At 45.0% G+C, this 27,046-nt stretch overlaps 1 protein-coding gene and 1 pseudogene across 1 annotated transcript; both read left to right on the top strand.

Moving 5' to 3' along the window:
• The first annotated feature begins 830 nt into the window (after window positions 1–830).
• On the top strand, window positions 831–5,036 carry LOC126536740 (very long chain fatty acid elongase 7 pseudogene; annotated as a pseudogene).
• A 13,498-nt stretch (window positions 5,037–18,534) lies between these two features.
• On the top strand, window positions 18,535–22,800 carry LOC126536235 (very long chain fatty acid elongase AAEL008004-like). The gene is made up of 2 exons (XM_050183128.3): window positions 18,535–19,222; window positions 20,915–22,800. The coding sequence occupies exon 2, from the start codon at window positions 20,939–20,941 to the stop codon at window positions 21,875–21,877; it is 939 nt and encodes a 312-aa protein (XP_050039085.1). The 5' UTR covers window positions 18,535–19,222; window positions 20,915–20,938; the 3' UTR covers window positions 21,878–22,800.
• The last annotated feature ends 4,246 nt before the right edge of the window (window positions 22,801–27,046 follow it).

Below are 27,046 nucleotides of genomic sequence, written 5' to 3'. Positions count from 1 at the left end.
CTGATCCCGCTACTAAGGAAGAACCGCTACCTTCGACGTCATTACGTAATGCTTTAGCGCATGATTCTTCCACTCGCACGCAACCTTCACGACACACCGTCCCTGAGATGAGGGAATGCTTAGGGCGGTCCTTGTTTTTTTTTTTATTGGAACTAGCGATCAACATCAGCATTTAATATCTGTGAAATCTAACTTGCACACACTTTTGAGTTGGCAGTGTTAACAAATTAAGGTAAATGTTGATTAGGCCTTGCGTTAGGGTTGGTCGGAATAACATTATTGGTACACAGCACTGCTGCACAGGTTTTCGAGACTCGCACAGCAGTCGTCTTCAAGGGATCTGGTCACACACTTCGCTAAAGTTGTTCGCTTGGCAGTTCATCGTGTTTTGCGCTGGTTTATCCTTGTGGGTCAGCCTCGTAACCAATTATACTTTGGTCATTGGGGGATTAAACACATCAATTCCTGCTCACCCGTGCTCTTTCATTTCTGCTCTTTTTTCTATTATTGTCAATTTGACAGGTCGGCTGACTTCTTCTAAAATCAAGTAAACCCACAGTGTCAAATCCTTTCCTAAATTCACTATAAAAACGCCACGAAGTGACAGGGAATTCAGTTTCTTTATGTGCTATAGTGTGCCGTGGAAGACAGACAGAAAGGGACAAAGTAGCCAGATCCTGCTCCCTCTCTCCTCTTTACAAAGAAACAGGTGCGTTCCAGTAACATTATTACTAGGCATTTGCATTTTCTTCAGGGACTGCATTTTCATTCATCCGGTGCACTTTTGCCAGTGCCTTTAATTCCAGGTAAAGAATGGAAAGCACCTCAGGCAATTTTTTTACTTTTCTTTTAAATGCCCCTCACCAGGTTTGGTCGTTCAAACATGCAAGCGCAGTGCATTCTGCACACGCTGACGATTGCGTCTGCACCCCCGAAAACCACCGAAATTTAAAACCGAACGCTACGTGTCCTCGCTCTCGAGAAAAGCGTCGCTACAAACCAGGGAGTATAGATAGCACGCACAACAACGGTGACGTAAAACACAGTCCTAGCATCGTAGCAACTTATTAGGGTAGAGCTTTGGCGAGTTAGCCGTGGTTCATAACAGCGGTGTTTGCGTAGCGCACGAAAGTAGGCAAGGAAGGACAGAGACGAGTAAGTAGCCAGTCTCATGTGTTACGCGAACGCCGCCGTTACGATCCTGGCAACGTCTCTCACGATGACCTGTCACTTCGGTAAATCGTCCAAAGCGAAACACACAACGACGCCACCAGGAATGCACCGCGCAGAAAAGAAAGAAAAAAGGAAAAAAGGATAAAAAAACAAACGAAAAAGAAAAAGAGGAAGAAAAAAAAACTAAGGTGGGGCTCGTCATATCAGATCGAAGCGGTTCCTCGGCTCCGGTATGGGAGAAGGAGGGGAAGGAACGTTGCTTGCGGGCGCTACTCAAGACAGAGGGAGAGAGTGCACCTGTTGGGATTCAAGCTATAGGCTCTTGGTGGTACGGTAAAGCGGCATTTAATTTCTTCTCTCTCCTCTATGAATAAATTGATTAAAATATATTTCGGTAAAACAATCCCTATAGACGGTCGTTCTAGAAATTTCAGGGTATAACTAAAATCTACAATAGGGCCCGGTGAGGTGCGCTTTCAGTGTTCCTCGTTTTCATATATTTTCTGTTCTCTCAATTACGCAGAGACTACGGAAAGCCAAGATGGCGGCGGCCACCAATGACACCCTTGAGAAGAGCACCATCGTCGAGAACTCTGTGTACAAGTCCTTCGTCGACAATCCCATCTATTTCCTGGCAAACTTGCAGCAGCTGGGTGACCCCCGTACACGCCACTACCCTCTGGTGATGAACCCGCTGTTCGTATTTCCTCTCGTCGCCCTCTACATATACTTCGTCAAGGTCTCTGGTCCACGCTGGATGAAAGACCGGCCACCTTTCCGCATTGACGGTCTAGTGCGGCTGCACAACCTTCTCATGGTGCTGGCCAATGTCAAACTCTGCGCCACGCTTATGTGCTCCACGTACCTGCCCGGTGGCAGCTACAGTTTCTGGTGCCAGGGCATCACTGGCCGCGTCGACAACAGCCTCCAGGAGTTGTACAGGACCGGTTGGGTCTACGTACTTTTCCGATATGTGGACTTTTTGGACACCGTGTTCTTCGTGCTCCGCAAGAAGTTCAACCAGATCACTCACCTCCACGTCATCCACCACGTCATGGTGACGTTGAACGTCTGGTTTTGGGTCCTCTTCGCCCCGGAGGGTCAAGTGGCATTCAGCCTGGCGCTCAATTCCTTCGTGCACGTGGTGATGTACTCCTACTACTTGTTGGCCAACATGGGACCGACGATGCGCAAGTACCTTTGGTGGAAGAAGTACCTGACCACGCTCCAGATAGTGCAGTTTGTGATAATAGTCGTGCACATGTCCATACCACTATTCGTCGACTGTGGTTTTCCCCGGTACCTCATATTCTTGGGTGTCGTGCAGACGCTGCTTGTGCTAGCATTGTTCCTGAACTTCTACAAAAAGTCCTACATTGAACCTGAGCGCCTCAAGGCGCCGCCAAAAGTCACGGCGAGCTATGGAGACGCCACCATGTACAAGCATGATCACAAAAAAGATATGTAACCTCTCGGTTATTTTTCAGAGAACTATTGCGCATTGCAGAGTAGTGAAGAGCGTTGATAGTTACTCTTTATGCCACGGCTATTTTGGCGCTTCATTGTTTCTCTGAACGAAATGCACGGCGTCCAAGCTGTACAAGCTCGTCGCTTTCGCCTCTTTATTGCATCGCTATCATGCCAGCAATTCCCAATTTTTCGTCATCGCGTAACAAACCACTGTTCCGATCCAAATGCAAAGAGGAGACATTGCAATACCATAGGAAGTTCGTAAAGATCAAAGGAGAGCCCCATTAGCACGAAAGATCGATGATGTTCGCCTTTAAAATATTTCTGCGATGTGGGAGGATGCGGGACGAACTTGAAAAGTAGAGCTCGACGACAATCACTGCGGATGGTGGAGACGGATGAATCTACTATTCGATCAGGCGAAACAAGTGCTGAATAAATTTGGAGTTATTAATCAGACCTCATGAAGTACATACACACGAATAATGTATAGGTATGGGGCCCTACAAGGTGAGACCATTGTAAAAGGTAAAACTACACGGTATTGCAATATGTTTTCATTTGAATCTCCTGACGTCAAAATTACGTAACCGGTGACGTAAGCATAGGGCGGTCACCCGCAGCGTTGTTCGAACCGACCAACCAAATGACTCCTCGTATAATTATAGGAAGTCACTTTTGTTTGCTTTCAAAACGAATAGAATTGGCTATCTTAATAGGTTGTTCTTATCTAATTGGCTGTAGTGAGGAGCGCGCAGCATTGAAGAGGGGTTCGGTGAGGCTAAGCTAGCGCCGTGAAAAGAGATAACCGGATGAGGAGGGTGGTGCCGGCGGGTGCGATTGGCCCGTTAACACTTGCGTAGGTTGCGGTAGCTGGTCGAAAATCGGGGTGCCGTGCAACAGAAGGTTAAACATGCCGCTAAAACGAATATCCACAGAAGAGGATTTATCAAAACGATGCCTTAAACGCACCGAAAGGGCTCAACAACTCTATACTATCATGCAAGAATGTTTATCATACGCAAGTAAATTCATACACTCTGGCAGCACCGAGTAGCCTGTGTGTGAGTGATCGGTAGAGAAACATCTATTCCTTTCGGAACGGGGTAGTCTCCGGTTATTGCGAAAAAAATGCAGTTTTGTGAGGCATATTAATGCATTTTTAATGCGTACAAGTAATTTTGAGGTGGCGAGTTTTCGCACTCTTGTGACGTCGCGTGACAGACAGGCGAAGTGGACGCAGCCCGAAAAAGTTTGGCCAATAGCGATGGGCTAATGGCAAAACGGCTGCAAAATTTTTTCTTTTGTTCGGTAAAATCATGCAAAACCAGTTTGTACACGTCATATAAGACATTAGCGCCATATTAGCGCCTGTTTCAGAAATGGGATAGAAACAGTTTGTAATAACTTTACGTGATAGCGCCTATGGTTTAATGAAGCTTGCACAATTTGCTCGAAGTTTTTTTTTCTTTTTTTTCTATCCTGTTGAAAAACCTTTGTGACATGTTATGCTACGTCCAGAGCCTTATTTTATCACATGGTATGTCTCCATACAAACACATGATCATGTGGAACTGTATTAGGCGACATGTGGGAAGCTATAGCAATGCTTGGAAATTGGTAAACACCACTGCTTAAGAACTTGGTCGACAACTACATTTCGCGTTAAAAGTAGACGTTGCTCTTGATTTATGTATTCTTTAAGCAGGACAAAATAATCAGATTACCTTGCGCTTTTTGCGTTGTATATGAATTGATGAAATAGTTGGGGAGATCTGATCAATGATTGGCACGTAATGTTTATATCACGTGCAATTGTTTGCTCATTTGGACAGAAGGCGTGGCTGCGTAGTAAATATATACTAGCTTTCGCAAAGTCATTTATACAAATAAATAATATAATTAAGAGTATCTTTACAAAAATTAACACACGTCTGTCTTCCATCGCTGCACAGGTAAGGAAGCAAGTGCATTAACCAAACAAAAAGCACATGTATGATACCAGTTATTATGGTAAAGACAGCTTCGACAGGAAAAGCATATGCCGAAGGAATATGTTAAGCTATAGGACGCCTGCTTCAACAGTTCACCGGCTGGAGTTACACTGCCGGTGAATGTCACTTTCATGACTAATTATGGACTACACAAATATAATCAAGAGAACTTTTCCGTTATATTTGTACAGCATTACTTGTGCTCTAAAAAATGAGAACGTCAGCTTTCACTTTTATTTATTGGTAACAATTTCATTTATGCTGTTCTGTTTCTGTTTCGTATGAGCTTTTTCGGTGTCATTCATTCTTTAGGAGCCGTTATCTTAAGGTTATCCTTGAAGTTTCGCGAATGTACAGCCGTCATTAAAAGTATGCGGACATGGGGCTCTGCCCCCCCCCCCCTTATAAAAAAAATTTAGAAATAAATTTAAAAAATAAAAATAAATAAAGTCAAGTAAAAAGATACCTAAAAGAAGGAGAAATAAAAACGAATTGATTCGCAACGCCGTCTAACAACCTGAAGTGGACAAATTAGAATTTCTTTGTAATCCCAATCATGAAGTGCTCTCTTCAGTTACAGGTTGCAAGTCAAGGCATAAAAGGCATTCGCTTTAGAGCAAAAGCTTTACTCCTCGAGGTACAAATCCTAGGGTTGGACTCGGCGCTCGTTTGACCTTCAGCCGTCGGCGCACAAATGTGCAAGTATGACGTCACGTCACGTGATCCGCTGCGGAGAGGCGTCGCATCTGCGCTAGCTCGAGCCTCGCCGCTGCGTACCACGTGACTAGGCGACGGTTTATCAGCTGCTTCGCCAGCGCTTGGTCGCTCAGTCGGCTCAGTCTCGCCATCGAAGAAGCACTCGCCGGTGCGAGCGCGTCAACTCTTCGCCGCAGGCCTCAGGCTGAGTTTGAGAACCCTGCCGATATAGCTCACCAGGAAGAAGCTATGAAGAAGCGTGCTAAATTAACGACAGACAGAAGAAGAGCGAGAAGCTCGAGGAGGAGAAGAAACGCAAATATTACCGAAAGAACCCTTTTATGTGCAGTAAAACATTAAAAGAAGCAAAACCGTGTCAAACCATGCTTAACTGATTCGCTCGTATAACTAGCTTGAAGCCACGTTAAGAGGAAGCTTTAGCTCGAGTGCTCCTATCTAAATACATGTAAAAGAAGAATTCGTTTTTCTCGGCAACCACTGCACCAAATTTGACGAGGTTTGTTGCATTTAGAAGACAAACTTAAAATATAGTGACTGTTGGTTCGGAATTTTTGAGTTAGGTTGTAAATTTTTTATTAAAAATTGGCGAAAATCGAAAATTTTCAAAGAACGATACTATCAAGTTTACAACTCTGTAACTCAACCACTATATATGATAATACAATTCTGTGAATTGCATATAATAGTACATCTAAAGCGGACGAAATTGATACGTTACACATGAATATAACAAAAATATAATCATTGGTAAATACAACTTTTGCAAAACCGTTGTAACCAACGTAACAAATTCACGTAATATGTAAAATGACATATTGAATTTGTCCGCTTTGAATGATCTAATGGATGCCGTTTACAGAACCGTGATATCAGTTCTTGATGCAGAGCTATGAATTTGTAAACTTCGTGCTTCTATTTTTTTCAAACGGTCAAATATTTAAAAATCGTTTTAAGAAAATTCAAGCCCTAAATCGAAATTCCGCTTCCAACAGTCACTAGAATTTAACTTTTTCTTTCAAATGCAACAAATTTCATCAAAATCGGTCCTGGGGTTATCTCATAAAAACGTTTTTGTGTTTTACATGTATTTGAATAGGCCGCGTCGGTGTTAGGCCCGAGCTAAAGCTTCCTCTTAAAACCCAGCCACTTTTTTGGGGGGGTTGCCGGGCCCCTGACCCATGGTCCTCATAATTTTTAAGTGGGTGCACTTATGCTCAGAGATATGTAGCGAGATTATGCGCACGCTGATGTTGCACAGACACGCATGGCCGCTACTTATAGTTAGACATCCTTCTTTATTGTCTTGATTGTGCTTCAAAAAACTAAGCAAATCAAACGCACAACTTGGAACCTATGTGTAGAGAAGCTTTCGTGAAGCAGTTAATCAAGTGCTATAAGTTTGCCCATTTCATTCCTGCCTCTTTGACGTAAAGGAAGCTAGCGCCCGCCGGTGCTACGCAATGTGCCACATTCGTCGATCATCTCACGGGGATAGCTGGCATTGGCAAGATAGAAGTACACATACGATTGGGGCCTAATGGAGTGTGCGGAAATTGGCAGTCAACCGACTTGCGCAAGCGCGTCATGTCCAGGTAAGCCGTTGTATAGTGAGCGGTATTCTTCGCCTCGAGATCGAACAACAGGTGACAGCACCGTCGCCGCGTTAGTGCGGATATATAGGTTGTCGACGGCGCGCATGGTAGTGTACGCTGCGTAGTTCCGCTGTGGACACCTTGGTCAAATTATTAAGTAATGATACGCGCTGACTGCAGTGAAATGATGTGCACGGTCTAGCGCTGCAATACCATATTTTTGCACGTAATGCGCAGCACGTACGCTTCTATTTACAAGAGAAAAGCGAAATCTTATTCAACGGAGGACTGACATTCAACCATAGAGCCTCTGTTTCGGTATTTTATTGCGGCTTTTTGTGCATGTTTTGCTTGCGTTCCGTCTACTCTATTACTATTGTTGCGCGATTTAATTAATACCTCATTCTCTGAGAATATCGTAGTGGTTTAAAAAGTGCTTATTCCTGTACAGCGAAGATGAAGTAACGCAAGTTACTTTCAATATGCGCCCTCTACATCGCCAGCTGTACGCACAGATCTCCGTTTCCTTTGTTTTTTTTCTTTTTTTTTCGCTGCGAAATGCAAGCAGTCAATGAATTCTACTAAGCAAACTAGGCGACATTGAGTGACAGTACTTCAGTATGAGCATCTGGTTGCTCCAGACTAGATTCTTTTGACCGCCCTTATACGGTTGCCCGTCCGACAACCATGAGGCAGAGGTAAAAAATATTCGAAGAGCTAAAATGATAAGGCTGTTTTGTTTCAGCTAATAATGACCACTGTTTTGCTTCAAGCTAACAACATCACAACGAAGAGCAAAAAGAAATTGCAATAGCCGCCTATCAACTCAGTGTTATGGCGTCCTGCCGCTACAGAGCGCCATGTCGAATAAGCTTCTTATAAAAGATGCTATTTTAACTTTCACTTTGCGGCCGCGAATCACAGTATAAAAGCGCGCACTTTAAATGCGAAGCATTGTGAATTCCCCATAGTGGCATCAGAGCCGCACATTGAAAGAACATCCCTGGTAGCGTAACAACTAAGCCAGATAATTGAATCATCTAATCATCGATAATCAGTGTGCACATATCATATCAGATGGTGCGTTTTCTCCATATTTTGTGAGATCGCGTGATAGACAGGCGCTGTGGGGGTGGTCCGAAAATTTTTCGGACAACCATCAAGGGCTAGTTGCAGAACGGGAATAGACAAGTTTGGAATAGCGTTATGTTACAGCAACCCTGGTGGCCAAATAAAGGTTGCAAAGAGTCAGTGAAACCGCTGAATGTAAACCCTGGAACAATGAAGTATTTTCCGCACATAGAAGTATTTTGTTGCAGAAAAAGAAACTGCACCTTTTAACTCTACCAATGATTGAAAGGTTAAGGGGAACGAATGTATGGGCATCACGCTTTTAGGGTAAGTACACGTTCTTTCCAGAAATGTGCATATGACTTATATGCATCCAATGGAAGACCAAGGTATTTTTGTCGAACACAAAACACTTCAATGCCAGCGAACCATCTCAGCTTAAATATCCATGAGCCTAACCCCAGTCCCAAACTTTTAGCAGAGTTCATATGTGTACCAAAAACAGTTTTCGAATTCCTCTATCATTAACAACCACAGTTCTGATATTAGATTTGTTCGTATGAAAAAAACAACCAAGGTCGTCCGTATATTCGAGTGTTATTACCTCACTTCGAAAACGCTGAAGTCATGAATATTGCTAGAGTGAATTACTGTTAAGCGCAGTTGCTTTGTGCGGAGGGCAAACAGTAATGATGAGAACGTTTAACCTTGCTTCATAAGGAAACGCATAAGCACAGGCTTTGAGAAGCGACCAATAATAATCTGACGAGACATTCGTCTATAATACTGAAACGCTGCCTATTAAAACCTGCTTAAGTAGGAAAGACATCATTCTATTTATATTCGATTAACTGCCGTATTTGCGATGCACTGAAAGCTATAGAATACTGCTTTATTAGCTGCAAGGACGCCACCTTATTTTGGTACGTTCTCCAAACGACTTTTAAAAGGAACTTCATGTAAATCCTTATACCCTACGATATCTTATGCCACCTTAATGTACAGATGTGCCTTTTGGCATGCTGATACTTGTAGGGTTGCCGAGTTTAAGGAAAACATGCATGTAAGATCGGAATGCAAAATCAATTGCATCTTCGCAGTCAAATTTCATTGAAATGGCTTCGCAGCTAAATGATATTTTCAATCAGATTTCTAACCAGACTAGTATTCATGATTTGTGAAGTGTATCTCCTTGGCTCTCTTTTAGAGAAATGCTTCCTGCATTATTGTGCTGTGAAGTATTTGCTTTGTGCTTGTAGGCGCGGTCATAGCTGTTTTGGCAGATATGTATATAAATTATGTGTGCATTGTTTTTTTATATTTATAATAAATACCACGCAAAAAAGCGATTGTGGCCTAATGTTTAGAATATCAGGTTTCTGTTCTGAGGGACCGAGGTTCAATCCCACCATCGGGCACGCATTTGAAATTTCCATGAAATTTCCACCTAATTGAATGTGACAGTAGCTAAACCCCACAACCATTGTCAGCAAAGTCCTGAAGGATTAGAAAAACAAGGTTACCTTAAAACACGCTCATTAAGTTCTGATTGATGCAGAGGAGGAGGAGGAGGAGGAGGAGGAGGAGCAAATAAAGAGAAAAGGCAGAGATGTTAATCCGAAAGGCGTCTGGTTGGCTACACTAACCTTGGGGACGGGAAATAAGGAACGGAAAGGTAAGATAGAGAGAGAGGGAGGAAGGGGGAGGAAAGCCACGGTGAGCTCGCGCACGCACGTGCAGGGCCTGAGCGAGTCAAAGACGTTCACATAGGCCGGTCGCCCTCAAGACAAAAGTGCCTTCACAGCTTTGTGGGCCGACGAGCGACGGATACAGTCGTCAAGTAGCACCTGCACAGACAATGGCCGATTGTCCAGTCATCGCAATGCGATAGATAATCTTTCTATATCTGGCTGAAATCGATGACAATGGCGAAATAAATGTTCGATGTTCTCTTGCAGACGTCGCTGCAGACGTCGCATGCAACACTGTCTGTCATTCCAGTCAAAGTGGTGGACGCCTTCGTGAAAGCCACTTCCAACCACAGCCGGTATACAGTAGAAGGGATGCCTCATGTCGGTGAAGCCTGGGTGGAGGTCGCAGTTGGAGCGCAGGGTTCAGTTCGTATAACCTGGTGCGCCTTATATTTGGGGTCTTCCACGCTGGTAAAGAGAGCTTGCATGCCAAGTGACGAAGCTGCCTTTCAGCATCTGTCCTGGAAAGAGGAATGGGAACGCTGTGTTGTTCTTGGTGTGACTTTCGCGCAGCTTTGCCTGCTTGATCGTTTCCGCGGATCCCGCAATAGCCAGGTAGCCACTGGCAAATAACTTTGTGGCTATTCTGTTTGACGCCGTGGTGAAGTTTGACGATTTGTTATGTTAGCTGTTCGTGAGCTCCACGTCTTAGAATTGACTGCATGCTGTGTAGAGCCGGTCTCGAGTCTGAAAACACGGCCCATGTACCAGGACTCTCTGTGTCAACAAATTGAAGCGTACTGCGCAGATCAGTGAGTTCTGCAGCCATGGACGTCGTGACATGTAACATCTTGAATCGCAGTGTTACTGCTCTTGTTGTAATAAACACAGCCCCGCCAGGACTGGTCGACGTGGTCGATCTGCCAGTATATATATGTACGTGGGTACTATATTTGTCATACAACAGGAGTAAGCACAATCTTTTTTAGTGCGGGCAGTAGTAGATATGACTTTTTCTAATATCCTAAAATTCTAAGGTGTACTTAAGCACGGCTCAAACACCATGGACAAGACACCAACCTGGCCCCAAGTGACCCCGATGTCAGCGAGGCACGATATGCACTGGCAGTTGTGCTAAATGACGTGCGGGGTCTTTCCACGGTGAGTGCAGCGAGGTGGTGGCAAGGGGTCCGGGCAATGTGTCTGACACGTGAACGAACTGTCCCGATGGCGATATTGCTCGTGATTGAATAATCTTGAGCAATGACGATAGTTTGAGCCGTTGACGCACTGCGTGGTAATCCAAGGCATATGTTCAGAGCTTGGGCTTGAATGCTCTGAACTGTACGCAAATTGGTTTTGCAGGTGTGGATATAACAGGTAGGCTTTACCGGAGAAGCATAACCCTGTGCAGCTGTAACATGGATTGTGTACACCCCATTTCTTTCCTGCAAGGAATCTGAACAGATGACATATAGGAATCAGTCGCTTTTTCACGTGGTTCACGTGAGGAGTCCAGGACGAGTCTCTGTCAGTCACAACACCCAAGAACCTGTGACTTCTCCTGGACGATATCACGTGTCCGTTGATTGATATGGCGTACGCAGGCATTGGCTTCCGGGTAAACGCCACCACTGCGCACTTTTCCCACGTCACCTCCAGATCTTGTTAACGAAGGTTGCATGGTGTCGATGAGGCCGCCTTCTGAAGCCGAGCGCGAAGCTGAAGCCGTATAACCCCCGACGCTTAGACACAGATGTTGTCGGCGTAGATAGAAAGTCGAACGGCGCTTGACAGGTCCTCCAGTAGTCCAATAAGGGCTAGATTAAAGAGCGTTGGGTTTAGTTCTCCGCCCTGAAGGACTCCGCGGCTACTGTAATACTCGGGTGTCGGGTCAATCCCGGTGAGCACGTAGAATGACCGTATCTGTAGGTAGCTGCGAACCCGGAATTATGTCTTGCCACCAAGTCCTGTTGCTTCTAACACCTTAAGGACGGCTTCGGGCGCGACATTATCGTACGCCCCTTTAACGCCTAGGAACAAGGCAGCGGACAAGCGTTTACAGGCCTTCTGTAAGTCGACGTACGTTACTAAGTCGACAAGATTCTCTATAGATGAACAGCCGCGCCTGAACCCTGTCAACGTGTCTGGATAAATTTCACGGTGCTCTAGGTAACACTCCAGACGTGTAGAACCACCTGTTCCATTACTTTTCCTACACAACGAACAAGCGCGAAAGGACGGTATGACGCAACGTCCAAAGCGACTTGCCAGCTTTGAGAAGCGGAATCAGGCGACTTGTGTTCCATTCCTGGAGAACCGTGCCAGTCTGTCACGAGTCGTTGTACAGGAGCAGGAGTGCCTTTCAAGCCCGTTCACCAAGGTTACACAGAGCGCGGTATGTAATGCCATCTGGTCCTGGCGCTGAGGAACGCATGCATAAAGCAAGCGCAGCCTCTAGTTCGTCCAGAGAAAAAGGGCACTCCATACGGGGATCACGTAAAAATTGTAAGTGGTCGGGAGCCTGCATTCCAGTGGAACTTGCTTGCTGGAACGCGGGGCATTCTTTAGGAACAAATCCACCTGCGGTGAGATTTATCAATTCACTCAGCACAAGTAATGCAATGGCAGACGCTAACATACAACTTGAAGGAGTGAATAAGGGCATGACTGAAAGAAGTATCGGCATCTTGGGAACAACTTGCCAAATATACGAACGTTGCGGTTCCTTATAACCGAAACGTCCGTTTACCGACTTGCCCGGGTTTCATTTTTTCGAACACTGACGAAAGTTTTCGAAATTGTAGAAGCTCTACCACATGTATCTGAGACGTATAGTAATTTGCAGGTATTAGGGTTTGGAGAAACTTATGAGCTATATACTTCAATTTGATAGTAAAGTCGATCTCCGAATGCCGGATAATGCAAAGATAGATAGTGGCATTACGTCAAGGCATAAATCGAAATATGGTGGTGCCGCATAGCAATATGGCTAGTTGTAACAATGTCGTCCAAAGAGAGCCCCCCCCCCCCCACACACACACACACGCACAAAAAGTGAACAATAGTGTGGCGCAGGTTTCTTTTGGTTGGGCTTCACGGTGGCAGGCGCAGTGACCACAGGATGTGGGAGGTTTGGAGCGAGTTTGTGAACCAATTATTATCAATTCGGGGCCGCTTTTTCTGCCGTATATCCTTAGGCAGCACCAAGAAAGTGGTCTTTTTGTGTGTGTGTGCCAAGCATTGCAGTACCACCGGTATTCTGTGTCACCTAATACGGTGCCAATAGTTATAAAAACGATACATGTACAACACACCGCCGCCGACTAGGCGCCACCTATTGTCCTAATTATTCGCCGAACCTGTCCCTGAAAGCCGACTTTATCCTACTAGACCATCTTGATACCGAAACGGCCGACGAGCAAAGGTTGTCTAAACGTACACATTGCCCATGCTAGCGACGCCCATCAGCATTGTAATTCTACGGGTAACGTGCATAGAGGTCGGTCGCAGAGCGACAACTTTGTTTCCACAGCGCCTTTTACAGAATAGTTGCGACTGTATTTGCAATTCAAGCCGAAGCCTAAATGTACATGCAAGCTACAGCGTTCGATGACAGTTGCCCACGTCTAGGTTCACTAGATGTCGGTCGCGATCTGTGCAGGTTAAGCGCAACGACTGAGTTTGTGGACATAGTAACAGCACATTTTCGAGTGTAGGTTAGAAGGTCTTGTTTGAACACTTCGACGGAGCCCACCTCATGATGGATGCCGACGTTGAAGCATTTACTACTCGTATTTTAAGTAATGAAGCGACACAACGTAGTATGGCCACCAAAACGCGTCATATATGTGGCATGTGTGCATTCTGGCTCCAATCTCGCGCTTCTTTGGACACGCTGTGCCATTTGGCGGCACCGCCAAGAAGCTCGCGTGTGGCCCAAGTGTGAATATATGTTGTGCGAAGATTTTATGAACATAAATGACGCGGTCTTGGCACCGCCAAACGGCGCAGAAGTTTTAAAGATGTATTTTTTTTCTTTTCTGTGCCATTGAAAAAAATCGCAGTTTCGCCCGAAAGGCGGAGCATGAACTGCGATAGCGACAGCTATACGAAGTACAATAGTTTTATCGGCCGTTTAAACTTGTGAATATTGCCTTACTAACTAAAGTAACAAGTATGGTGTCATGCACCCGCAAGCAAACATGAACACACCTCACTCGATGACCGTGGAAACTCGCTGTCAAAACGCTGAAGTTAGGAAGCGCGGCAGCTGGAGTGAGCGAATTCACCTTCGTGCCATGACATTCATACTTCATGAAGCAGTCACCTACATCTCGGTGCTTTCATGGTCGTTTCATAACCTTGGTATGCACCAAAAATTGGCATGGTACGAGAAGAGGGTATGACGAACATAAATGATAGTTCATAACATGTGTGTCATGTGGGTCATGAAACAGCCACATACGTCTTGGTGCACTCATGGTCATTTTGTTAACTTGGTATGTAACACAATTGGCACAGTATTATAGGAGTGTATGACAAATATAAATAATAGGTCATGACAAGAATGTCATGACATGAGTGTCACGTAGGTCATGAAACAGCCGCCTACGTCTTGGTGCTCTTATAGTCGTTTCGTTAACTTGGTAGACTCCCCACAAACTGCTTCGCACAACATCGATTCCCAAAGGGCGTGGGATCTGCCTTCTTTTTCAAGTCTGGCACATGCCCAGTTGCACATTGTTGCCAGTTGACAAGTTGACATCAAACAGGCTCATTGACAGTAGCACCTAAGTTCCACATACTCAGTGAACCAAGTTGATCCGATGGTTGGTTTCGAACCCTGTTCCCTCAGCACAGCAGCGCGATGCTCGAGGCATTTGACCATGGACCACCTAGTTACCCAGGCTGGCGGGAAAACAGTTAGAGACTTAGATATGTAGCCCCTGGAAAGTGCGGAAAATACCCTAGGTATGCCAATCGCGTTAAGAAAGAAGATTTGACAAGAGCTACGTAGATATCATTACGTAGGTGGCTGTTGTGATATCCAGCAACCCAACTTGGCGACACACAGGTTGATTGAAGAGCAGCACATAAGCAGTGGCCTCAGTGGCGCATACCCATGGTGTCGTATACCCAAGTTGGTTTCAAAGAGGTTCATTAAAGAGCAGTACGTACCCGATGGCACATACCCAGTGGCACGTACTCAGTGGAACATAACCGGTCGCACACACCGTGTGACCCCTGCGGCACATCGGACTACATTTTTAGACTGCATTCTCTTCGAAATGGGTCCCAAAAAAGAACGACCAGATGCCGGCCAAATAGTCGTTACAGAAATCTGTGTATAACTCGTCAAGAATACTTTGCATTAAAGTGATACAAAATTTATTTTTATATCTCCACAGAGCTTTGAAATAATCAATTCCTTACTTGGAAGACTTTTTGATAGACGTCAGGCCAATCTTCCCGTATTCACCGGCGCTTCACTGAATTGTGTGAAATGACAGATATTAGTGAATATTGCGTGCATTCCCAGGGTGAGACGCTGATTAATTAAAAAAAAAACATTGATTGCGTCACGTGTCTCGCGAACAACAATTGGTGATCATATAAATGCGCTATAGTGTTTAAGGAAGTATGTCTCTCCTCAGAGGTCAATAATAGCCTCGGTGCATTCCCCAAAACAGACAAAGAAATATAAACCATGCTGTATATCTGAGCGCTTACTGGCTCAGAATCCTTCTAAAGCAATAAATAGTTAGGCGATCATGTAAGCTTTGTTGAAGAAGTGCACGAATCGCTAACACCAGCTACTGAAATCAGCAGCAGCAGACTACGACGCCTTTCCTTGTCTTCGCTGTCGAAGATTGTGGTATCACTCACACGGGTGCTTCTCAGGGTGATGCAACAATATGCTCAAATTAGGTAGTTGGGACGTTTTGGCATCCTTTAATGTGTTTCTGGTATGCTTTTCACCAACCTTCGAAGGAACGACGAGTGATGAATATATGGGGTGAGACAAACTTCATCCCCGCACGTAGGTGCTGAGCTTTTGATAGGCACTTTTCTGTGACGTCACAATTTATCGCAGCGCCCATTAGAAATAATCTTATGGCTAATAGTAAAACAGTAATACCGTGAGCAGCCGATGCCAAAATGAGCAGCCATGAGCTCCCGAGTAGTCACGCCAACTGGCTGATCTCGGAGTCAAGACAAGGCATTGAATGTCGGACTGCAGGAGAAGGCAGCATAGCAGACGAGAGACTGAGCACTGAAAATTCCCGGTGTCTTGTAACACCGTTACTCCGTACAACGACGTAATGACGCATCTATATTCCGGAGGATGCCTAACTTAAGGTGCTTCACAGAAAAATATATCGAGTCTCGTCAGTATCTTTCCTAAGGTTTCGAAGGCTTGCCCATGCATTTCACGTAAAAAATTACAAGTCACAAATGTATGGTCAGCATCACTGTCTTAAAGAATTTTTTTATTGAGAGAAAAATTTGCAAAGAAGTATTTGTCAGCGTTTACTGGTGACCGCTACCCGTTTTCATTTGGTTAATTATATAGGATAAAGAATTTGGAAAACGATAAATTCATGCATTAGATGATACCATAACAAACTACAAGAACATGTAACAACACTAACAGTAAATGTCGTCGTCGGAAAGTTCTCGATGTGACAAAGTCCGTGAACGTCTGCGGTACGCAAGTTTCAGATGCAAGAATTAGACACACAAACCATGCAGTAGAGTCAATATTCGTCGCGAATACCACCGTCGTCAAAGAAGCGTTGAAGCAATTTCATTGATTTGCGATGCAGTACTTTTGATGACGATGGGTCTAACGCGTTTGCAAGGAAAAATACGATCCAAATCAAGGAAACGGAGTTCTTGTTTGAGACGACACTGTCTATGTGTAATGTGGCAAGGACAATCGAGGAGCACGTGCAAACAGCTTTGTCGTCCCGGCCGCACGAACTTGCTCGAGAGCACGTACGCATAATTCGAAATAATAAACGCTTTGCGCAAGCAGTTCCAAGGCGGAGACGATGTAAGAGGGTGTCAATGCGCCGCAGAAGCTCAGGGTCTAGCTGCTACTCAAGATGGGGATCAATGCATACAAGAGTGGTTATTTCCTGCTCTCGGTTAACCAGTTCAACACACAAGCAGTTCTCACTTGAGCTGTGCCTCCGACTGGTAGATGGGAATTGACATGCTGTGTTTTGTTTTTCACGTTTATTCTTTGAATGTCGGCTTCTTAATATGCAATGAACTAGCAACGGTGAGATGTAATTAAGGTATAGAGGATATGTGGGTGTTCCAGCAAAGCACAAGACATACAACAAAAGCCCGGCGCTTGTACTCATAGAAACCGTCTGCACCTTACTCCAGGAAAATAAAGACGTGAGAGCCGGCTGTTTGTTCCCAATTTAGCACTTTCCTTGTTTGCAGCGAACAATGGCAAGGTGCTCGTACTCTTTAGTCTGGTAAGTAGGCAGAACAAGAGAAAGATCATGATTAGAACAGACATTTAGAAACGGGTGGTGACGATGCCTATGGGGCAGAAACCCCGAACAATCCGTGCGTGTGTGTGCGTGTAAACGAGTGAGTGCGTGAGTGATTGATTGATTGATTGATTGATTGATTGATTGATTGATTGATTGATTGATTGATTGATTGATTGATTGATTGATTGAGTGAGTGAGTGAGTGAGTGAGTGAGTGAGTGAGTGAGTGAGTGAGTGAGTGAGTGAGTGAGTGAGTGAGTGAGTGAGTGAGTGAGTGAGTGAGTGAGTGAGTGTTTTATCTATAACGATCAGTAACATTTGACAGAGAAGATAGTGACACAATCAAGAAAAGAACAGCAACAAGGACAGTGCTACTTTCAAGTGCTGTTTATTACAAAGCAGATTCCTAGCATTTTATGAGCACCAACCTTCATAATATACATGAAAAAAGAACAACAGCGATGAAGTACAATAAAAAGACAAACCTGCAAGACACACGAACGTAGATAATGAAGTTCAGGAAAAACCGCGCCTGCGACTCAGATAACGGTGCTCTTTGGTTACAACTTACAAGCGTGACGTACATCCTCCAGGAAGCGAATTTCTTTATCTATCAGTGATAATGAAGGTGTTCTTACAATTCTTCAACCTCGACTATCACACGTGCCGATTCGTCTCGATTCTTATACAGCACAGCCGTGGTGTCAATGTAAACGCTGCAGCCGCATTCGCAGCAGGAATCTTCCAAACCCAAGTCCGCGCCTTAATCTGCCTTGCTATCATACCCCCTGAGTCATTACATTAACGCATTGCCCAGTTTTTGCACTCGGCCACAAGGGAGCGTAATTATGTTAGAATAATCTATTGATTTTTGCATAAACATGGAGTTACAAGGTGTATAGCTGCTCACAGGAAACGTAACGTCTCGCTCGTTCTTTCATCAACTTTGAACCGACAATGTTGCCCGAGAGGAAGCACATTCGAATAATGAAAGCTAGTGACGTGAATAGTGTGATCCTACATGGACACTAAGGCAAGCTGCAGATGAAATTTGACAGCCTTTCTTTTTCTTTTACTTTTCGTAATGATGACGCTTCAGCAACGTCATCAACACTCATTAATTAGCCACTTGGGAAACACTATGTTATTGTGAAACGTTGCAGCTGTCTCAAGGCTTACGTCTTGGGCAGTCGTGATCTCAAGAAAAGCCACGGAGATAATTTTTTTTTCATTCTGTAATTTCTTTCTTCACATTACCATTCCTTGTTTACCGCACGAAAGTTCCCACGTGTAGCTGTACCGTATTCAGAACAGAATGTTTCTTTTGTTTCTATAACAGACCTATGCTGACACGGTCGGAACCGCGCCTCCGCGTACCCACTCGTGGAGAGGCGCCTCCCAAGTCCTATCATGGCTCAAGGAGTTGCGGGTGAAAATCTCACTCGCCTCACCGCTACGCGGAACCCGCAAGCAGTTTCACTGACGAGCTTAATTCCAGACACGGGTCAGACTAAAAGACAATGGCGCACAACCTTGAAGGCGTGGCCTCTCTTAGGCGAGAAGCAAGTTTGCATTTATTTGCAGTTTTTTTTTTTTCTCTTTCCCTACTGGACTCCCTCGCGTGATATGTGCGCAGGACAATTTTCGAGCGAAACAATAACTACTACGAAAGCCCCTGTAATGCGGCATAAGAATGCGTAAACGTCACCTCCGGTTCGCAGGTGCTTGAAGGTAGGGATATTCCGCTGACGGCAGCAAAAGGGAAAGGAACAATTCACTTTTAAGAGTAACTGTAAGGACAGTTCTTTTCTAGCCGGAGCAGCGAAAAAGATAACTCGTGGTTGTTGCGGGATCTATTCGAGCATGCTGTAGCGAAAGCAGGACCTCTCACTGAATTTTCCATTTTGGTTTTAAGCTGTTAGAACATTACCACGGGTCCGTGAAGAGAAGTCTCTCTGGTGGACCGAACTTGTGCCTTATGACAACTCTGCTTTAAAGGTGAGTTTCTTTCTGCGCTTGCACCATTTTTTTTTACTGATTAATCGCGCGTATTACTCGCGCGCTTGCTAACTTTTTAGAAATCTTTTTATAGCGATGGTTAACACAGTGCACGAACATTTATATTAACATGTGTGTCAATACATAACTTGTAACGTCTAATGCTGCCCGCTTTCGGTAATACTTCGGACAAGTGACCGTGCCTGTTCGTAAAGGAGGCGTTCTAGTTAATTATACGTGCACGATACTCCCCCAACGACCTGTATCATTGCGAGCGCAATCTCTTTTTATAATTATTTGCTGTAAGAGAAACAAATCTTCTCTATCAGAACGAATTGAATAGAATACAAGTGCACAAATCTAAACAGTATCAGTTTGTAATTTAGGCTATAAATTATATTTGCTATTCTATGGAAGATGAGAGACACTCTTCAAAAGATACTTATTCTGAAAGAATCGCCCACGCATTCGTGCCATCTCGACTTGACCTGTGTCATAACAACATGGCCGCTTTTAATGAACAATGTATAACACGATCAATACGCTCAGTTTTCGTCAGATGCCTTCATTTTGCAAGCGGGAATTATACCCTTTGCTAGAGCAAAAAGATAAAGAGAGAGAAAGAGAGATAATGTAACATTTCTATGTCTTCTGAAAACAATTTTCTGAGAAGTTGGAGTTTCGTATTGTTGGAACCAGAGGTCTAAATTAGGCTCTGGACGACATTAAGAGTGTTAAATTTGTGCCTAACTTGTTCTTTTCCGCTTATTTCTTTTATCCAAGTCGTATGAATGCCGCCATAAACAGCTCCGACAAACTTCTTTTCAATGCATGCCTACTGGTAACTTGGTGCTTCATGGTATCATAACAATTTGAATCGACTCACGCAACACCCATATCCTGGGCGAAGATTTTAGTAGTGTCGTTTGACGTCGGTGTCCTGCAGTGGAGGATATGTAAATGCTGCGGCGCCATCTGACTGAGATGAATCAAAGCTCTTTCATTTCAGCAGTGGCGTCCTGTGTTTGGCCTATACGCCGTGGAAGCTGACAAGAAATTCAAATACAGCCACAAGAAAATCATAATACTCTTTTCTCAAAGTGAGATTATACTAAGGGAAGACAATTTCACAATTTAATAAATTTATTACTCGCTGCCGCGATGAGGAGCAAGTAGCAAGGACGAATTCAAATTCCCGCCAACGGCCTGGACAAGGATATCTGCTCGTGGTAGAGAAACTTGTACTGAAGCCCCCCCCCCCCCTTTTTTTTTTTTTTTGCAGAGACTGCCGTTTCGTGTATGCTAGCACCATTTCTGTGTGAGTGGGGACAGTTGTGTAGCACCCAAGTTTAGTCCCACGTCCCATGCAGAAGAAAAAAACAAAAACACAGCGCTTGCGCGTTTCTTGACACACAAGTTATCAAACCGCACGCAGATGCCCTTACGCACGCACATAAAAGCACCTAGCACAAGCCCAAATTTTATGCACGCGCGGGCACGCACTTTCAAATTTGCATTCTTAAAAAAATAAGTGCGTGCAGCGAACGGCATCGAACAGGACATAGTTTCTTCCTCCATACCCCCCTTAACTTTAAAGCTTGTGTCTTAATAAGCGAATGTGGGCGGGTGAAAAAACCCGTATTGTTTAAATAACAACGTCGAGTAAAATTATTTATATTTTTTATTTTCCAGAATAACAACAGAAGTCACCCAGCCATGAATTCTAACGCGGGAACCTTCACCATCAACGTTAACAAGACCATGAGCTGGAACCCCATTACGCTTGTAACTCAGGTCCAAGAATGGGGCGACCCAAGGACGCGCGATTACCCGCTAGTCATGAACCCCATGTTCGTCTTCCCACTCATCATGTTCTACCTCTACTTTGTGAAGGTTCTCGGCCCACGCTGGATGAAGGACCGGCAACCATTCGAGATAACTAATCTCATCCGCTTCTACAACCTCGCGATGGTGGTACTCAATGCCAAGTTTTGCTACATTGTGCTGTACGAGACGTACCTGCCCACTGGCCGCTACAATATTTGGTGCCAGGGCATCACCGGCTACATGGACGAGCGACTGGAAGAACAATACCGCAATGGGTGGTGGTACATAGCCGTGCGGTACGCCGACCTTCTGGACACCGTCTTCTTCGTGTTGCGTAAGAAGTTCAACCAGATTACGCATCTGCACGTCATTCACCATACCATCGTGGCGGTAAACTGCTGGTTCTGGGTTCTCTACGCCCCCGAAGGTCAACCGGCGCTAGGCCTGGCCATAAACGCGTTCGTGCACGTGGTCATGTACACGTACTACTTCCTGGCCACCCTGGGACCCACGGTGCAAAAGTACCTGTGGTGGAAGAAGTATCTCACAACGCTGCAGATTGTGCAGTTTGTCATCTTCCTCGTACACATGTCGATTCCCCTGTTCGTAGACTGTGGCTTCCCGCGCCACCTCATCCATGTGGCGAATGCGCAAACCGTGCTGGTGCTGAGCTTGTTCGTGAACTTCTACATCAAGTCATACATGCGGGAAAAGGAGAACACAGCCTTGAGAAGGGCAAAGGCAGCGGCAAAGTACGAGGGAACAGCAAGCGGAGACGTTCGGACCGACACGCCAGCGAACACCGGAAACGGCAAAAAAATTAACTGATTTCGGACTGTATTAAGAGACTTAGTTTTACATTAGCATGTACTGCAAGAAAATGTAGCAGGCGAAAAGGTGAAGCAAGTTGGCGAAATGTGCCTAAACTTCTTCGAAAATTATAGACATCTGCTCGCATGTCCTGAGCCGCTGCAGGATATCACGCGGAGGCTGTGTGGTACTTTTCGAACACTAAGGCTGTACAACGTGAGCGCACGAGTTACGTTACCCTCCGGCGCTTCGAGTCAGTAGTGTCGTGAAGATCCTGTCTAGGCTTTGGTGACGAACAATGTGCGCAATGGAAAAAAGTTTTTTTTTGGCACTAGCCGGACTTTTATAAGACAGTGTTTCACATTCTCGCAGGTGCCGCGGAAACATTTCACAAACTAAAGATGATTCCGAGTACCTTCAGTTTGAAACTCAAACTCTGGGAGAGGTGGCATACCTCTGTAACGTAATAATAACACAGTTACAGAACTGAGCGTGATAACGAGTGGTTGCTCGTTCTACTTCGCTCAATGTGTCATCACTATTCTCTCTCTGTCGATGCCGATACGCATCAGATATGCATGAGCATGGTTGTGGCGCCGGTACACGACGAGCTTAATGCCTCTCGGCCTCTGCAGAGCGATTCAATCCTCCGAATCTTCGTCCGGGGCCTTAGGCGTAAGTAGAGTCATGCTGTGCGTGTGTCTAAGCGCCAGCTTAGCGAGATTAAAGGAAGTTGCAGGGTTTCACGTCCGTTTTATATGTTACAAAAACACGCCGCACTTACTTGTTCTCTGACTCATCAAACACCTGCGCCGCTGCGCCGCCCCCGCAGTTACGCGACTACGTCGACACCACTTAGACGCAACAGCGCCGCCCTCCAGTCCCCCATCCGCCCCCTCCTCTCCAAAAAAGAAGAAAATAAAACGCTTGTCTCCACACTGCTTGAGCCGCTCCCTTCTTGCTCTATGCGCGTGCGTTGCCCTTATTTTGTAATAAAACCTTGTTAAGAACCCATTACAAGAGTATCTGGGCCTCTGCCCATTGCGCTATTTGTAGTCTCTGCGCACACTTGCGCACCTGGCGTAAAGCTTCAATCCTTCCCATTCACCTACAACTAACGAATGTGTTTTAACATGCCGTTAAAGATAAATGGGTTCTTAAAGCACGTAACATTTCATCGGCGCAAAAAAATCTGACGGGACAATCTGCCCTTCTTAAGTGGCAAGCAGGCTCTCTCGCAATGCCTAATTGCCCAACATATGGCAGTCAGTATATTGTAAAAATGGTGATTAGCTGCGAGTTTCATGTGTTCCGCCTGCCCTGAGATAAATAAATGTGGCGCGGAGGAATGCACTAAAGCAAAAGCAAAGCACTGGCTGCCCAGCAATATTCCTTTCAACAATGTGCTGCCGCCATTTCAGGGGCAATAAAGCAGTGCCAGAAAGAAAATCATGTTTGACGCCTATTAATAGAGTACATGCATATAGGACGAAAAGGCGTCAGGCTAAAAATGTTAAAGGGGCTATTTGATATTCCCTTTAAAACAGCGTTCCAAGAATGGCGACGATTCTAATATCTTAGAAATAGGACTGTCGTATGATTGCCGTCGCAAAGCATAAGTCGGCAGCATGTTTCATAGTGCATAATCTCTAACTGAGCTGTGAATGGCGGGAACTCATTTAGTCCTTCTAGTATAACACCCTGGTGTCCTGGTTCATGTGTAGGTAAAAGACCCCTAATCGCTATTCTCCATCTTGGAAAGTATTCAAGAAAGTAAGACTGCATGAAATATTGAAGGTGCTGGGATTAAATTATCTGTGGGTTCCTTGTGCTTGCTCTTCTTGCAGCCCGACGTACACTGTAAGCGTATCAAGCTATGAAATGAGATAAAGTTACTCTCGTAAATGTCTTCTGTTCAGGAGACATATAGCTACATTTACCACTTAGCTCGTCTACTCGTATATATTATTTTGAGAGCATTTTGTGTGTTCGAGATTGGGTTTGCCTTGTGTGTCCGTCCGACCATATATCCATTCCGTTACGCCGACAACGATCGTTGCCATTGACGTTATTTTGTCGTCACTGGGCCAAATCGTTCTCTCCAGCTTCGCCATCGCTATTTTGGCAAAATGCAAACGTCTTGTCCGCGAATGCCACAACACGTATACACATCTATGTCACTGCAGCAATGCGCATTTGGGACTCAGTCGGGCTAACCACTGCGCTATAGCAGAATTTTGTTTTTACATGGGAGTAAAACAGTCTAAGAAAAAAAAATACCGCAGAAAAAAAAAAGAAATTAGGTTCTGCGGCTTTAAGTGTCAAAACCACGATCTGATAGCGAGACATGTTTTGGGAGATTGTGGAGTAATTTTGACCGACTGGGGATTCTTTAACGTGCAGCTGAATCTATGGACACGCGCGTATTTGCGTCTTGCCCCATCAAAATGCAGCCACGGTGGCCGGCATCAAATCCGTGACGTCGAATGAGAAGCGCAACGTCATAGCCACCAGACGTTGATGATATTACTACGAAAACCTAAGACGCCACTAAACACTACACTAAAGAATCTGTCAAGCACGCAACAGCACAGCTTGGCAATTAGTGCAGTCTCGCGCTCCGAAGACTCTGACAGCGGTGGAGTCATCACATCTGTTTTGGATGCCATGGAGCAAGCGGTACTGCAGCGCACGAAGATGACATTATGTGCATCGCATAGAACTTGTTCGTGACAAGATGGCGGTGCGTTGGCGTGCAATACTTCACCATCATGGCCGAGAAAACAGTGTCGACGTTTAACAGGAGGTGTACTTGATGACGATGATGACAAACCTCAAACTTGGCACATACCCATATTAATATGATGCGCCAAGGATCAGATGGTAGTGGAAAACAACGTAGATAGCATCGAGAGCGTCCAGGCGCAACTGCGGCGCAACGCTATAGCAATAGCTCTTATTACATAGCACCTCACAAAATTAACAGCCTAACCCCGGTATTCAGAAATGCGCCTTAACTTGAAGCCCATGCTTGACGTGAACGCGCCTAAGGAAAGGCAAGGAGCATCTTGGGCATGTTAGCACCCGGCGTCATCTTGACCAAGTCAAGCATGGGCATCAATTAGGCTGAGGTGCATTTCAGAAGGCGGAGGTAATGACCGATATGGCATCAGTGCAAATGCACAGCCTAAAAACTTTGGATCAAATATCCTAGGTGAGCCTACACCATTTTCTGGTCCTGCGCCCTTTCGATCCTGCGACATCATTTGTAGAAAATATTTGGGCCCAGGGTTTATTAAATTCCCGGTTAGAAACTTCGCCATGGCTCACTTAGCATGGAAAGCAGGAGGCCTTTAACACTGCAACTGCTCCACCACCGGCAGCTTCACATTAATATACACGAACACTGAGTTGAAGAAATGGTGCAAGAAAATTATATTTGAATGTCCTCTGTGTTTACAGGCAGCCGACACAGGCTGCCGACTGTTTTACCAAACTTCTCAAATCCTATTATACTGACAATAAGGCCAAGTCGATGATCGCGCAAAAAAAAAAATGACCATGAGCGTGGTTCGCCAAGATTGTCTTAGTCAAACATTTACTAATACTTCAATGTTGGACGACTTCGAACTAACCAATTTCCATAAGTCATTGGCTTAACATCTGTGAACATTAGGTTACATAACGCTATATATTATAACTGAATAAATCTAGCCGACTTAACTGTGGTTGCCTTGTACAGCATTCGTAGAATGTTGCCGTGCTTTGTCAGACGTGCTATCTCTGTGGGTGTAAGCTGTTGTCCCGACAAAGCTTTCAACAATAGTACATTGCCTGGTGGCCATGGTTCTTCGGCCTGTTCTGGTAATGCCCATCGGCTCAACGCATCTGCGTTCTGACGGTTTTTGCCATGCCTGTATACAATGTTGTAGTATGAAACAGATAATTTGATGCACTATATGGTAATTCGTGGTTAGATCACATGAGCCGTTACCTTCCCGGACCCAGTATGCCAAACAGCAGTTGATGATCAGTGACGAAAGTTACCTTTCTTCCTGCTTTATCTTTGTGGAACTTATAAGCTGCAAAAACTACAGCAAGGCCTTCTCTGTCCAAATGGGCCTAATTCCGTTCTGGCGGCCCTTTGTTCCTAGATGCAAAAGCGATCGGCGTCTGTTTATTCTGCTCATCATGCTGAAAAAGAGCGGCTCCTATGCCGTATGGTGAAGCGTCACATGATGCAAGACGCTCCTTCTCTTCATGGTAGTGACCCAGTGCGGCTTCACTGAGGAGCAATCTCTTAAGTTGCTCCAAATTTTTTTATGCTGGGTCTCCCATGTCCATGGTGCGTCCTTCTTATGCAGCTGGTAGAGCCAGATGGTAATTGCTGCCCTGTACTTCAAGAATATGTCGTAGAACTCCAGCATTATCAAAATTGACTGGAGCGCTTGATTGCAATTTGATATTCGAGCCTCAAAGATAGCTCTAACTTTTTCTTCGCTTGTGTAAACTTCAGACTCGCCAATTCGGCGTCTTAGGAAAGAAACTTGGCGAACTGCAAAACAGCAGTTTTGTTTGGCGAGGCGAAGGTTTCACTTTTGCAGCCTCTTGAGAACTTCCAATCTAACGGCGTGTTCTGCGGCATCCTTTCCGCTGATGATCATGTCATAAAGTTATTCACAAACGCTTGTGATGTCAGACAGCATAGTGTCCATTAAGCGCCGAAAAATCGATGTTGCTGCAGAGATTGCAAAAACTAACCATTTGACATTGTAGAGCCCGTTTAACGTGTTGAGTGTGAATATCTCAGCTGTCTCCAGAGTTATCTGAAGTTGTTGGTAAGCTTGTGCAAAATGCAGGGTGCAGAAGATTTTGCATGCATTCGAGTGGCTGGGCCCCTCATCTGCTGTGCGAAGCGGACAAGCTGCCTTTTTCGATAACTGATTTACTGTACAATGGCAATCACCGCATATTTGCAATAAGCATTGTTCTTTCGAAACAGTACCAGAGGCGTTGCCCGATTCGAATACTCGGCAGGTTCGATCATGCCTTGATATTGCAGTCGATCCAATTCAGCCTCTAGAGGAGATCGCAGCGCGAAACGACCTGGCCGAGCTTTTAGAAATCTTGGCTGTGTTTCTTCTACAAATTCTAGTTTTACAGAAGGATCGACGTCTCTTGAGATGT

The sequence above is a fragment of the Dermacentor andersoni genome, chromosome 4, assembly GCF_023375885.2.
Source record: "Dermacentor andersoni chromosome 4, qqDerAnde1_hic_scaffold, whole genome shotgun sequence".
Taxonomy (NCBI): Eukaryota; Metazoa; Arthropoda; class Arachnida; order Ixodida; family Ixodidae; genus Dermacentor; species Dermacentor andersoni.
Note: the sequence above shows the minus strand (reverse complement) of the source record. Positions and strands in the feature narration are given on the sequence as shown.